Raw genomic sequence first — 14,965 nt, forward strand, 5'->3', positions numbered from 1 at the left:
AAGCAGTGGCACACAGTGTGTATCAGCAGACACAGTGTATATAAGCAGTGGCACACAGTGTGTATTAGTAGTGACACAGTGTATATAAGCAGTGGCACACAGTGTGTATCAGCAGACACAGTGTATATAAGCAGTGTCACACAGTGTGTATCAGCAGACATTGTATATAAGCAGTGGCACACAGTGTGTATCAGCAGACACAGTGTATATAAGCAGTGGCACACAGTGTGTATTAGTAGTGACACAGTGTATATAAGCAGTGGCACACAGTGAGTATCAGCAGACACAGTGTATATAAGCAGTGGCACACAGTGTGTATCAGCAGACACAGTGTATATAAGCAGTGGCACATAGTGTGTATCAGCAGACACAGTGTATATAAGCAGTGTCACACAGTGTGTATTAGTAGTGACACAGTGTATATAAGCAGTGGCACACAGTGTGTATCAGCAGACACAGTGTATATAAGCAGTGGCACACAGTGTGTATCAGCAGACACAGTGTATATAAGCAGTGGCACACAGTGTGTATCAGCAGACACAGTGTATATAAGCAGTGGCACACAGTGTGTATTAGTAGTGACACAGTGTATATAAGCAGTGGCACACAGTGTGTATCAGCAGACACAGTGTATATAAGCAGTGGCACACAGTGTGTATCAGCAGACAGTGTATATAAGCAGTGGCACACAGTGTGTATCAGCAGACACAGTGTATATAAGCAGTGGCACACAGTGTGTATTAGTAGTGACACAGTGTATATAAGCAGTGGCACACAGTGTGTATCAGCAGACACAGTGTATATAAGCAGTGGCACACAGTGTGTATCAGCAGACACAGTGTATATAAGCAGTGGCACACAGTGTGTATCAGCAGACACAGTGTATATAAGCAGTGGCACACAGTGTGTATTAGTAGTGACACAGTGTATATAAGCAGTGGCACACAGTGTGTATCAGCAGACACAGTGTATATAAGCAGTGGCACACAGTGTGTATCAGCAGACACAGTGTATATAAGCAGTGGCACACAGTGTGTATCAGCAGACACAGTGTATATAAGCAGTGGCACACAGTGTGTATTAGTAGTGACACAGTGTATATAAGCAGTGGCACACAGTGTGTATTAGTAGTGACACAGTGTATATAAGCAGTGGCACACAGTGTGTATCAGCAGACATTGTATATAAGCAGTGGCCCAGACACAGTGTATATAAGCAGTGGCACACAGTGTGTATCAGCAGACACAGTGTATATAAGCAGTGGCACACAGTGTGTATCAGCAGACACAGTGTATATAAGCAGTGGCACACAGTGTGTATCAGCAGACACAGTGTATATAAGCAGTGGCACACAGTGTGTATCAGCAGACACAGTGTATATAAGCAGTGGCACACAGTGTGTATCAGCAGACATTGTATATAAGCAGTGTCACACAGTGTGTATAAGCAGACACAGTGTATATAAGCAGTGGCACACAGTGTGTATTTGTAGTGACACAGTGTATATAAGCAGTGGCACACAGTGTGTATTAGTAGTGACACAGTGTATATAAGCAGTGGCACACAGTGTGTATTAGTAGTGACACAGTGTATATAAGCAGTGGCACACAGTGTGTATCAGCAGACACAGTGTATATAAGCAGTGGCACACAGTGTGTATCAGCAGACATTGTATATAAGCAGTGGCACACAGTGTGTATCAGCAGACACAGTGTATATAAGCAGTGGCACACAGTGTGTATTAGTAGTGACACAGTGTATATAAGCAGTGGCACACAGTGTGTATCAGCAGACAGTGTATATAAGCAGTGGCACACAGTGTGTATCAGCAGACACAGTGTATATAAGCAGTGTCACACAGTGTGTATTAGTAGTGACACAGTGTATATAAGCAGTGGCACACAGTGTGTATCAGCAGACACAGTGTATATAAGCAGTGACACACAGTGTGTATTAGCAGTGACACAGTGTATATAAGCAGTGGCACACAGTGTGTATCAGCAGACACAGTGTATATAAGCAGTGGCACACAGTGTGTATCAGCAGACACAGTGTATATAAGCAGTGTCACACAGTGTGTATTAGTAGTGACACAGTGTATATAAGCAGTGGCACACAGTGTGTATCAGCAGACACAGTGTATATAAGCAGTGGCACACAGTGTGTATCAGCAGACACAGTGTATATAAGCAGTGTCACACAGTGTGTATCAGCAGACATTGTATATAAGCAGTGGCACACAGTGTGTATCAGCAGACACAGTGTATATAAGCAGTGGCACACAGTGTGTATTAGTAGTGACACAGTGTATATAAGCAGTGGCACACAGTGTGTATCAGCAGACACAGTGTATATAAGCAGTGGCACACAGTGTGTATTAGTAGTGACACAGTGTATATAAGCAGTGGCACACAGTGAGTATCAGCAGACACAGTGTATATAAGCAGTGGCACACAGTGTGTATCAGCAGACAGTGTGTATATAAGCAGTGGCACACAGTGTGTATCAGCAGACACAGTGTATATAAGCAGTGTCACACAGTGTGTATTAGTAGTGACACAGTGTATATAAGCAGTGTCACACAGTGTGTATTAGTAGTGACACAGTGTATATAAGCAGTGGCACACAGTGTGTATCAGCAGACACAGTGTATATAAGCAGTGGCACACAGTGTGTATCAGCAGACACAGTGTATATAAGCAGTGTCACACAGTGTGTATTAGTAGTGATACAGTGTATATAAGCAGTGGCACACAGTGTGTATCAGCAGACACAGTGTATATAAGCAGTGGCACACAGTGTGTATCAGCAGACACAGTGTATATAAGCAGTGTCACACAGTGTGTATCAGCAGACATTGTATATAAGCAGTGGCACACAGTGTGTATCAGCAGACACAGTGTATATAAGCAGTGGCACACAGTGTGTATCAGCAGACACAGTGTATATAAGCAGTGGCACACAGTGTGTATCAGCAGACACAGTGTATATAAGCAGTGGCACACAGTGTGTATCAGTAGTGACACAGTGTATATAAGCAGTGGCACACAGTGTGTATCAGCAGTTACACAGTGTATATAAGCAGACACAGTGTATATAAACAGTGGCACACAGTGTGTATTAGTAGTGACACAGTGTATATAAGCAGTGGCACACAGTGTGTATCAGCAGTTACACAGTGTATATAAGCAGTGGCACACAGTGTGTATCAGCAGACACAGTGTATATAAGCAGTGGCACACAGTGTGTATCAGCAGACACAGTGAATATAAGCAGTGTCACATAGTGTGTATCAGCAGACATTGTATATAAGCAGTGGCACACAGTGTGTATCAGCAGTTACACAGTGTATATAAACAGTGGCACACAGTGTGTATTAGTAGTTACACAGTGTATATAAGCAGTGGCACACAGTGTGTATCAGCAGGACACAGTGTATATAAGCAGTGGCACACAGTGTGTATCAGCAGACACAGTGTATATAAGCAGTGGCACACAGTGTGTATTAGTAGTGACAAAGTGTATATAAGCAGTGGCACACAGTGTGTATCAGCAGACACAGTGTATATAAGCAGTGTCACACAGTGTGTATCAGCAGACATTGTATATAAGCAGTGGCACACAGTGTGTATCAGCAGCGAGACAGTGAATATAAGCAGTGGCACACAGTGTGTATCAGCAGTTACACAGTGTATATAAACAGTGGCACACAGTGTGTATCAGTAGGTCGACACAGTGTATATAAGCAGTGGCACACAGTGTGTATCAGCAGACACAGTGTATATAAGCTGTGGCACACAGTGTGTATCAGCAGACACAGTGTATATAAGCAGTGGCACACAGTGTGTATTAGTAGTGACACAGTGTATATAAGCAGTGGCACACAGTGTGTATCAGCAGACACAGTGTATATAAGCAGTGTCACACAGTGTGTATCAGCACACATTGTATATAAGCAGTGGCACACAGTGTGTATCAGCAGACACAGTGTATATAAGCAGTGGCACACAGTGTGTATCAGCAGACACAGTGTATATAAGCAGTGGCACACAGTGTGTATCAGCAGAGCATTGTATATAAGCAGTGTCACACAGTGTGTATCAGTCAGCGAGACAGTGAATATAAGCATGGCACACAGTGAGTTATCAGGCAGACGACATTGTATATAAGCAAGTGGGCACACAGTGTGTATCAGCAGACACAGTGTATATAAGCAGTGGCACACAGTGTGTATCAGCAGACACAGTGTATATAAGCTGTGTGCACACAGTGGGTATTAGTATGTGACACAGTGTATATAAGCAGTGGCACACAGTTGTATCAGCAGACACATGTATATAAGCAGTGGGCACACAGTGTGGTATCAGCAGACATTGTATAGGTAAGCAGTGGCACACAGTGTGTATCAGCAGACACAGTGTATATAAGCAGTGGCTCAGCACAGTGTGTATTAGTAGTGACACAGTGTATATAAGCAGTGGGCACACAGTGTGTAGTAGTATCTGACAAAGTGTATATAAGCAGTGGCACACAGTGGTGTATCAGCAGGACACAGTGTATATATAAGCAGTGGCACACAGTGGTGTATCAGCAGACACAGTGTATATAAGAATTGGCACACAGTGTGTCATTAGTAGTGACACAGTGTATATAAGCAGTGTTACACAGTGTGTATTAATTAGTGACAACAGTGTATATAAGCAGTGGCACACAGTGTGTATCAGCAGACACAGTGTATATAAGCAGTGGCAACACAGTGTGTATCAGCAGACACAGTGTATATAAGCAGTGTCACACAGTGTGTATTAGTAGTGACAGTGTATATAAGCCGTGGCACACAGTGTGTATCAGCAGACACAGTGGATATAAGCAGTGGCACACAGTGTGTATCAGCAGACACAGTGTATTAAGCAGTGGTCACACAGTGTGTATCAGCAGACATTGTATATAAGCAGTGCAACACAGTGTGTATCAGCAGACACAGTGTATATAAGCAGTGGCACACAGTGTGTAATCAGCAGACACAGTGTATATAAGCAGTGCGCCACAGTGTGTATCAGCAGGACACAGTGTATATAAGCAGTGGCACACAGTGTTGTATTAGTAGGGACACAGTGTATATAGGCAGTGGCACACAGTGTGTATCAGCAGACACAGTGTATATAAGCAGTGGCACACAGTGTGTATCAGCAGACACAGTGTATATAAGCAGTGGCACACAGTGTGTATCAGCAGACACAGTGTATATAAGCAGTGTCACACAGTGTGTATCAGTAGTGACACAGTGTATATAAGCAGTGGCACACAGTGTGTATCAGCAGTTACACAGTGTATATAAGCAGTTGCACACAGTGTGTATTAGTAGTGACACAGTGTATATAAGTCAGTGGCACACAGTGTGTATAAGAAGTGACACAGTGTATAAAAGCAGTGGCACACAGTGTATATAAGCAGTGGCACACAGTGTGTATTAGTAGTGACACAGTGTATATAAGCAGTGGCACACAGTGTGTATCAGCAGACACAGTGTATATAAGCAGTGGCACACAGTGTGTATCAGCAGACACAGTGTATATAAGCAGTGGCACACAGTGTGTATCAGCAGACACAGTGTATATAAGCAGTGGCACACAGTGTGTATTAGTAGTGACACAGTGTATATAAGCAGTGGCACACAGTGTGTATCAGCAGAACAGTGTATATAAGCAGTGGCACACAGTGTGTATCAGCAGACACAGTGTATATAAGCAGTGGCACACAGTGTGTATTAGTAGTGACACAGTGTATATAAGCAGTGGCACACAGTGTGTATCAGCAGTTACACAGTGTATATAAGCAGACACAGTGTATATAAACAGTGGCACACAGTGTGTATTAGTAGTGACACAGTGTGTATCAGCAGTTACACAGTGTATATAAGCAGTGGCACACAGTGTGTATCAGCAGACACAGTGTATATAAGCAGCAGTGAATATAAGCAGTGTCACACAGTGTGTATCAGCAGACATTGTATATAAGCAATGGCACACAGTGTGTGTCAGCAGTTACACAGTGTATATAAACAGTGGCACACAGTGTGTATTAGTAGTGACACAGTGTATATAAGCAGTGGCACACAGTGTGTATCAGCAGACACAGTGTATATAAGCAGTGGCACACAGTGTGTATCAGCAGACACAGTGTATATAAGCAGTGGCACACAGTGTGTATTAGTAGTGACACAGTGTATATAAGCAGTGGCACACAGTGTGTATCAGCAGACACAGTGTATATAAGCAGTGTCACACAGTGTGTATCAGCAGACATTGTATATAAGCAGTGGCACACAGTGTGTATCAGCAGCGAGACAGTGAATATAAGCAGTGGCACACAGTGTGTATCAGCAGACACAGTGTATATAAGCAGTGGCACACAGTGTGTATCAGCAGACACAGTGTATATAAGCAGTGGCACACAGTGTGTATTAGTAGTGACACAGTGTATATAAGCAGTGGCACACAGTGTGTATCAGCAGACACAGTGTGTATCAGCACACATTGTATATAAGCAGTGGCACACAGTGTGTATCAGCAGACACAGTGTATATAAGCAGTGGCACACAGTGTAGTATCCAAGCAGACACAGTGTATATAAGCAGTGTCACACAGTGTGTATCAGCAAGACATTGTATATAAGCAGTTGCACACAGTAGTGTATCACGCAGACACAGTGTATATAAGCAGCTGGCACACAGTGAGTATCAGCAGACACAGTGTATATAAGCAGTGGTCACACAGTGTGTATCAGCAGACACAGTGTATATAAGCAGTGGCACCACAGTGTGTATCAGCAGACACATTGTATAAACGCAGTTGTCACACAGTGTGTATCAGCAGACACAGTGGTATATAAGCAGTGGCACACAGTGTTTTATCAGCAGACACAGTGTATATAAGCAGTGTCAACACAGTGTGTATCAGCAGACAGTGTGTATATAAGCAGTGGCACACAGTGTGTATCAGCAGACACAGTGTATATAAGCAGTGGCACACAGTGTGTATCAGCAGACACAGTGTATATAAGCAGTGGCACACAGAGAGTATCAGCAGACACAGTGTATATACAGCAGTGGCACACAGTGTGTATCAGCAGACACAGTGTATATAAGCAGTGGCACATAGTGTGTATCAGCAGACACAGTGTATATAAGCAGTGGCACACAGTGTGTATTAGTAGTGACACAGTGTATATAAGCAGTGGCACACAGTGTGTATCAGCAGACATAGTGTATATAAGCAGTGTCACACAGTGTGTATCAGCAGACATTGTATATAAGCAGTGGCACACAGTGTGTATCAGCAGACACAGTGTATATAAGCAGTGGCACACAGTGTGTATTAGTAGTGACACAGTGTATATAAGCAGTGGCACACAGTGTGTATCAGCAGACACAGTGTATATAAGCAGTGTCACACAGTGTGTATCAGCAGACATTGTATATAAGCAGTGGCACACAGTGTGTATCAGCAGACACAGTGTATATAAGCAGTGGCACACAGTGTGTATTAGTAGTGACACAGTGTATATAAGCAGTGGCACACAGTGAGTATCAGCAGACACAGTGTATATAAGCAGTGGCACACAGTGTGTATCAGCAGACACAGTGTATATAAGCAGTGGCACACAGTGTGTATCAGCAGACACAGTGTATATAAGCAGTGGCACACAGTGTGTATTAATAGTGACACAGTGTATATAAGCCGTGGCACACAGTGTGTATCAGCAGACACAGTGTATATAAGCAGTGTCACACAGTGTGTACCAGCAGACATTGTATATAAGCAGTGGCACAAAGTGTGTATCAGCAGACACAGTGTATATAAGCAGTGGCACACAGTGTGTATTAGTAGTGACACAGTGTATATAAGCAGTGGCACACAGTGTGTATTAGTAGTGACACAGTGTATATAAGCAGTGGCACACAGTGTGTATTAGTAGTGACACAGTGTATATAAGCAGTGGCACACAGTGTGTATAAGCAGTGTCACACAGTGTGTATTAGTAGTGACACAGTGTATATAAGCAGTGGCACACAGTGTGTATCAGCAGACACAGTGTATATAAGCAGTGGCACACAGTGTGCATTAGCAGTGACACAGTGTATATAAGCAGTGGCACACAGTGTGTATCAGCAGACACAGTGTATATAAGCAGTGGCACACAGTGTGTATCAGCAGACATTGTATATAAGCAGTGGCACACAGTGTGTGTCAGCAGACACAGTGTATATAAGCAGTGGCACACAGTGTGTATTAGTAGTGACACAGTGTATATAAACAGTGGCACACAGTGTGTATTAGTAGTGACACAGTGTATATAAGCAGTGTCACACAGTGTGTATTAGTAGTGACACAGTGTATATAAGCAGTGGCACACAGTGTGTATCAGCAGACACAGTGTATATAAGCAGTGGCACACAGTGTGTATCAGCAGACATTGTATATAAGCAGTGGCACACAGTGTGTATCAGCAGACACAGTGTATATAAGCAGTGGCACACAGTGTGTATTAGTAGTGACACAGTGTATATAAGCAGTGGCACACAGTGTGTATTAGTAGTGACACAGTGTATATAAGCAGTGGCACACAGTGTGTATTAGTAGTGACACAGTGTATATAAGCAGTTTCACACAGTGTGTATTAGTAGTGACACAGTGTATATAAGCAGTGGCACACAGTGTGTATCAGCAGACACAGTGTATATAAGCAGTGACACACAGTGTGTATTAGCAGTGACACAGTGTATATAAGCAGTGGCACACAGTGTGTATCAGCAGACACAGTGTATATAAGCAGTGGCACACAGTGTGTATCAGCAGACACAGTGTATATAAGCAGTGACACACAGTGTGTATTAGCAGTGACACAGTGTATATAAGCAGTGGCACACAGTGTTTATCAGCAGACACAGTGTATATAAGCAGTGGCACACAGTGTGTATCAGCAGACACAGTGTATATAAGCAGTGGCACACAGTGTGTATCAGCAGACATTGTATATAAGCAGTGGCACACAGTGTGTATCAGCAGACACAGTGTATATAAGCAGTGGCACACAGTGTGTATTTTCTTAGTGACACAGTGTATATAAGCAGTGGCACACAGTGTGTATTAGTAGTGACACAGTGTATATAAGCAGTGGCACACAGTGTGTATTAGTAGTGACACAGTGTATATAAGCAGTGTCACACAGTGTGTATTAGTAGTGACACAGTGTATATAAGCAGTGGCACACAGTGTGTATCAGCAGACACAGTGTATATAAGCAGTGGCACACAGTGTGTATCAGCAGACACAGTGTATATAAGCAGTGGCACACAGTGTGTATCAGCAGACACAGTGTATATAAGCAGTGGCACACAGTGTGTATCAGCAGACACAGTGTATATAAGCAGTGGCACACAGTGTGTATCAGCAGACATTGTATATAAGCAGTGGCACACAGTGTGTATCAGCAGACACAGTGTATATAAGCAGTGGCACACAGTGTTTATCAGCAGACACAGTGTATATAAGCAGTGGCACACAGTGTGTATCAGCAGACACAGTGTATATAAGCAGTGGCACACAGTGTGTATCAGCAGACACAGTGTATATAAGCAGTGGCACACAGTGTGTATTAGTAGTGACACAGTGTATATAAGCAGTGGCACACAGTGTGTATCAGCAGACACAGTGTATATAAGCAGTGTCACACAGTGTGTATCAGCAGACATTGTATATAAGCAGTGGCACACAGTGTGTATCAGCAGACACAGTGTATATAAGCAGTGGCACACAGTGTGTATTAGTAGTGAAACAGTGTATATAAGCAGTGGCACACAGTGAGTATCAGCAGACACAGTGTATATAAGCAGTGGCACACAGTGTGTATCAGCAGACACAGTGTATATAAGCAGTGGCACATAGTGTGTATCAGCAGACACAGTGTATATAAGCAGTGGCACACAGTGTGTATTAGTAGTGACACAGTGTATATAAGCAGTGGCACACAGTGTGTATCAGCAGACATAGTGTATATAAGCAGTGTCACACAGTGTGTATCAGCAGACATTGTATATAAGCAGTGGCACACAGTGTGTATCAGCAGACACAGTGTATATAAGCAGTGGCACACAGTGTGTATTAGTAGTGACACAGTGTATATAAGCAGTGGCACACAGTGTGTATCAGCAGACACAGTGTATATAAGCAGTGTCACACAGTGTGTATCAGCAGACATTGTATATAAGCAGTGGCACACAGTGTGTATCAGCAGACACAGTGTATATAAGCAGTGGCACACAGTGTGTATTAGTAGTGACACAGTGTATATAAGCAGTGGCACACAGTGAGTATCAGCAGACACAGTGTATATAAGCAGTGGCACACAGTGTGTATCAGCAGACACAGTGTATATAAGCAGTGGCACACAGTGTGTATCAGCAGACACAGTGTATATAAGCAGTGGCACACAGTGTGTATTAGTAGTGACACAGTGTATATAAGCAGTGGCACACAGTGTGTATCAGCAGACACAGTGTATATAAGCAGTGTCACACAGTGTGTATCCAGCAGACATTGTATATAAGCAGTGGCACAAAGTGTGTATCAGCAGACACAGTGTATATAAGCAGTGGCACACAGTGTGTATTAGTAGTGACACAGTGTATATAAGCAGTGGCACACAGTGTGTATGAGAAGTGACACAGAGTATATAAGCAGTGGCACACAGTGTGTATAAGCAGTGTCACACAGTGTGTATTATGTAGTGACACAGTGTATATAAGCAGTGGCACACAGTGTGTATCAGCATGACACAGTGTATATAAGCAGTGGCACACAGTGTGCAGTAGCAGTGACACAGTGTATATAAGCAGTGGCACACAGTGTGTATCAGCAGACACAGTGTATATAAGCAGTGGCACACAGTGTGTAATCAGCAGACATTGTATATAAGCAGTGGCACACAGTGTGTATCAGCAGACACAGTGTATATAAGCAGTGGCACACAGTGTGTATTAGTAGTGACACAGTGTATATAAACAGTGGCACACAGTGTGTATTAGTAGTGACACAGTGTATATAAGCAGTGTCACACAGTGTGTATTAGTAGTGACACAGTGTATATAAGCAGTGTCACACAGTGTGTATTAGTAGTGACACAGTGTATATAAGCAGTGGCACACAGTGTGTATCAGCAGACACAGTGTATATAAGCAGTGGCACACAGTGTGTATCAGCAGACATTGTATATAAGCAGTGGCACACAGTGTGTATCAGCAGACACAGTGTATATAAGCAGTGGCACACAGTGTGTATTAGTAGTGACACAGTGTATATAAGCAGTGGCACACAGTGTGTATTAGTAGTGACACAGTGTATATAAGCAGTGGCACACAGTGTGTATTAGTAGTGACACAGTGTATATAAGCAGTGTCACACAGTGTGTATTAGTAGTGACACAGTGTATATAAGCAGTGGCACACAGTGTGTATCAGCAGACACAGTGTATATAAGCAGTGACACACAGTGTGTATTAGCAGTGACACAGTGTATATAAGCAGTGGCACACAGTGTGTATCAGCAGACACAGTGTATATAAGCAGTGGCACACAGTGTGTATCAGCAGACACAGTGTATATAAGCAGTGACACACAGTGTGTATTAGCAGTGACACAGTGTATATAAGCAGTGGCACACAGTGTTTATCAGCAGACACAGTGTATATAAGCAGTGGGACACAGTGTGTATCAGCAGACACAGTGTATATAAGCAGTGGCACACAGTGTGTATCAGCAGACATTGTATATAAGCAGTGGCACACAGTGTGTATCAGCAGACACAGTGTATATAAGCAGTGGCACACAGTGTGTATTTTCTTAGTGACACAGTGTATATAAGCAGTGGCACACAGTGTGTATTAGTAGTGACACAGTGTATATAAGCAGTGGCACACAGTGTGTATTAGTAGTGACACAGTGTATATAAGCAGTGTCACACAGTGTGTATTAGTAGTGACACAGTGTATATAAGCAGTGGCACACAGTGTGTATCAGCAGACACAGTGTATATAAGCAGTGGCACACAGTGTGTATCAGCAGACACAGTGTATATAAGCAGTGTCACACAGTGTGTATCAGCAGACACAGTGTATATAAGCAGTGGCACACAGTGTGTATCAGCAGACACAGTGTATATAAGCAGTGGCACACAGTGTGTATCAGCAGACACAGTGTATATAAGCAGTGGCACACAGTGTGTATCAGCAGACATTGTATATAAGCAGTGGCACACAGTGTGTATCAGCAGACACAGTGTATATAAGCAGTGGCACACAGTGTTTATCAGCAGACACAGTGTATATAAGCAGTGGCACACAGTGTGTATCAGCAGACACAGTGTATATAAGCAGTGGCACACAGTGTGTATCAGCAGACACAGTGTATATAAGCAGTGGCACACAGTGTGTATTAGTAGTGACACAGTGTATATAAGCAGTGGCACACAGTGTGTATCAGCAGACACAGTGTATATAAGCAGTGTAACACAGTGTGCATCAGCACACATTGTATATAAGCAGTGGCACACAGTGTGTATCAGCAGACACAGTGTATATAAGCAGTGACACACAGTGTGTATTAGCAGTGACACAGTGTATATAAGCAGTGGCACACAGTGTTTATCAGCAGACACAGTGTATATAAGCAGTGGCACACAGTGTGTATCAGCAGACACAGTGTATATAAGCAGTGGCACACAGTGCGTATCAGCAGACATTGTATATAAGCAGTGGCACACAGTGTGTATCAGCAGACACAGTGTATATAAGCAGTGGCACACAGTGTGTATTTTCTTAGTGACACAGTGTATATAAGCAGTGGCACACAGTGTGTATTAGTAGTGACACAGTGTATATAAGCAGTGGCACACAGTGTGTATTAGTAGTGACACAGTGTATATAAGCAGTGTCACACAGTGTGTATTAGTAGTGACACAGTGTATATAAGCAGTGGCACACAGTGTGTATCAGCAGAGACAGTGTATATAAGCAGTGTCACACAGTGTGTATCAGCAGACACAGTGTATATAAGCAGTGGCACACAGTGTGTATCAGCAGACACAGTGTATATAAGCAGTGGCACACAGTGTGTATCAGCAGACACAGTGTATATAAGCAGTGGCACACAGTGTGTATCAGCAGACATTGTATATAAGCAGTGGCACACAGTGTGTATTAGTAGTGTGTGTGTGTGTGGGGGGGAGGCGCTTACAACAGCACAAAACATGAATACGTTGCTGCCTTATAAACATTATACAAATATAAACTGTATATTACTGCTGAATTTGTCAAAATAATCACTTTATTCTGTCTATGAGCTTCATCATGATGCCTAAATGGTAGAATCATAAAACCTGAATTGCACACTGATGTTTCTGCCGTGCAACTATCTGAGACAAATTGTCACCATCAAAGAATCTCCCCTTTACTTAATATGCGCTAATCACCTGTAGCCGTATTTATAGGAAGTTCATCCTCCTCAATCTTCACCTGATCACACAGATCTTTTGTTATCTCAGCTTTCACTATATCAGTGTTATCTTTATCTGTACAAATAAAGCAGATTCAGTTTTTATATCACATGATCTAGTTTTTATAACTTTATCATAAAATACTTTAGCAAAAGAAATACCAGAAGTTATTGGAGTGGAAGAGAGTTTTTTCCCCATATCCAATAACTGTTATTGGATATGGGGAGAAAACTCTCTTCCACTCCAATCCTCTGGTATGACTAATCGTTAATCACTTCCCTCTTACTCTCTTAAGAGGATAAACCCTTTACACAATATCCCCTATAAAAGTAAATAATGACAAATTTAAGAGTTTCACAAAACAGCCTAATAAAATCTTACAAAATCAGAGAACAGGTGTACGAAACAATAGCTCCAATTTATTCATAATCAATATGAAAAACCCCCTGTGGTGTAGTAAAAATGAGAGATAAAAAGTTCAATATAAAAGTCCAATCAGAAGTTCTGCTTTATAACAGAATATCCTGAGTCTGTGAGTTCATAAAACAGAATCCGGGAAAAAAGCCCTGAATAAGACTTAATAGTATAAGTGCAAAGCTCTAAGATATTTTAATTCAGCCCTCAAATGCCACTTACTATGGTACACACACAACTACACATGAAATCATGCTGCTTACTCCCATAGAGTCCCAAATTCTGCAGCTTACACTCTGTGCTTACCTTGCACGGCGCCCGGTGTTCCGGCATGTATCTTACCCTTTCGGTGTACCAGCCGCACCTTTCTGGCGTTCCGTGTTGTTTCAGGTCACACTCTTACTCAATACAATCCTCCTGTGTGCTGCTGGGTTTATCAGCTTGCACTTCGTCTGTGCGCGGTGTCTGGCTCCAAAGTCACGTGATCACAAGGTTGTCTACTATTGGGTAAGTGTGTCACCGTCTTCAGGCTTACAGGCTACATATTCCTCTATGGCGGCTGATTCAATTTTCCTCAATCCACCTTGTAGTTTAAACAGGCAATTTTGAGACTGATAGATGCCTGCACACTCAACTGTAACTGCATTGCACACTCACCTGTAACCCACTATGTCTCTCAAACACAACATACATGCACATTTACTTGTAACCTACATTTCTAATACACAATATACGTGTATACTCACCTGTAACCCTGTGTCCCTCAGACACAATATACATGCACACTGACCTGTAATCTACTTCCCTCAGACACAAAATAAGTGCTCAGACACAACATGCCTGCACTCTCACCTGTAACCTGTGCCCCTCAGACACAACATGCCTGCACACTCACCTTTAACCTGTGCCCCTCAGACACAACATGCCTGCACACTCACCTTTAACCTGTGCCCCTCAGACACAATATGTGTGCACACTCACCTGTAACCTGCGTTTCTCAG

General features: G+C 42.7%; 1 protein-coding gene across 1 annotated transcript in view; it reads right to left on the reverse strand.

Moving 5' to 3' along the window:
- The window catches only part of LOC128657885 (gastrula zinc finger protein XlCGF26.1-like), a 57,721-nt gene extending 42,977 nt beyond the window's left edge, over window positions 1-14,744 (reverse strand). Inside the window, exons 1-2 of the mRNA XM_053712313.1 lie at window positions 14,711-14,744; window positions 13,527-13,625 (exon numbers count right to left, since the gene is read on the reverse strand). Of these exons, the coding sequence (XP_053568288.1) occupies window positions 13,527-13,625; window positions 14,711-14,744 (133 nt within the window). The remainder of the gene's footprint in view (window positions 1-13,526; window positions 13,626-14,710) is intronic.
- Window positions 14,745-14,965: the final 221 nt, after the last annotated feature.

This window comes from Bombina bombina, chromosome 4 (genome assembly GCF_027579735.1).
Source record: "Bombina bombina isolate aBomBom1 chromosome 4, aBomBom1.pri, whole genome shotgun sequence".
NCBI lineage: Eukaryota > Metazoa > Chordata > Amphibia > Anura > Bombinatoridae > Bombina > Bombina bombina.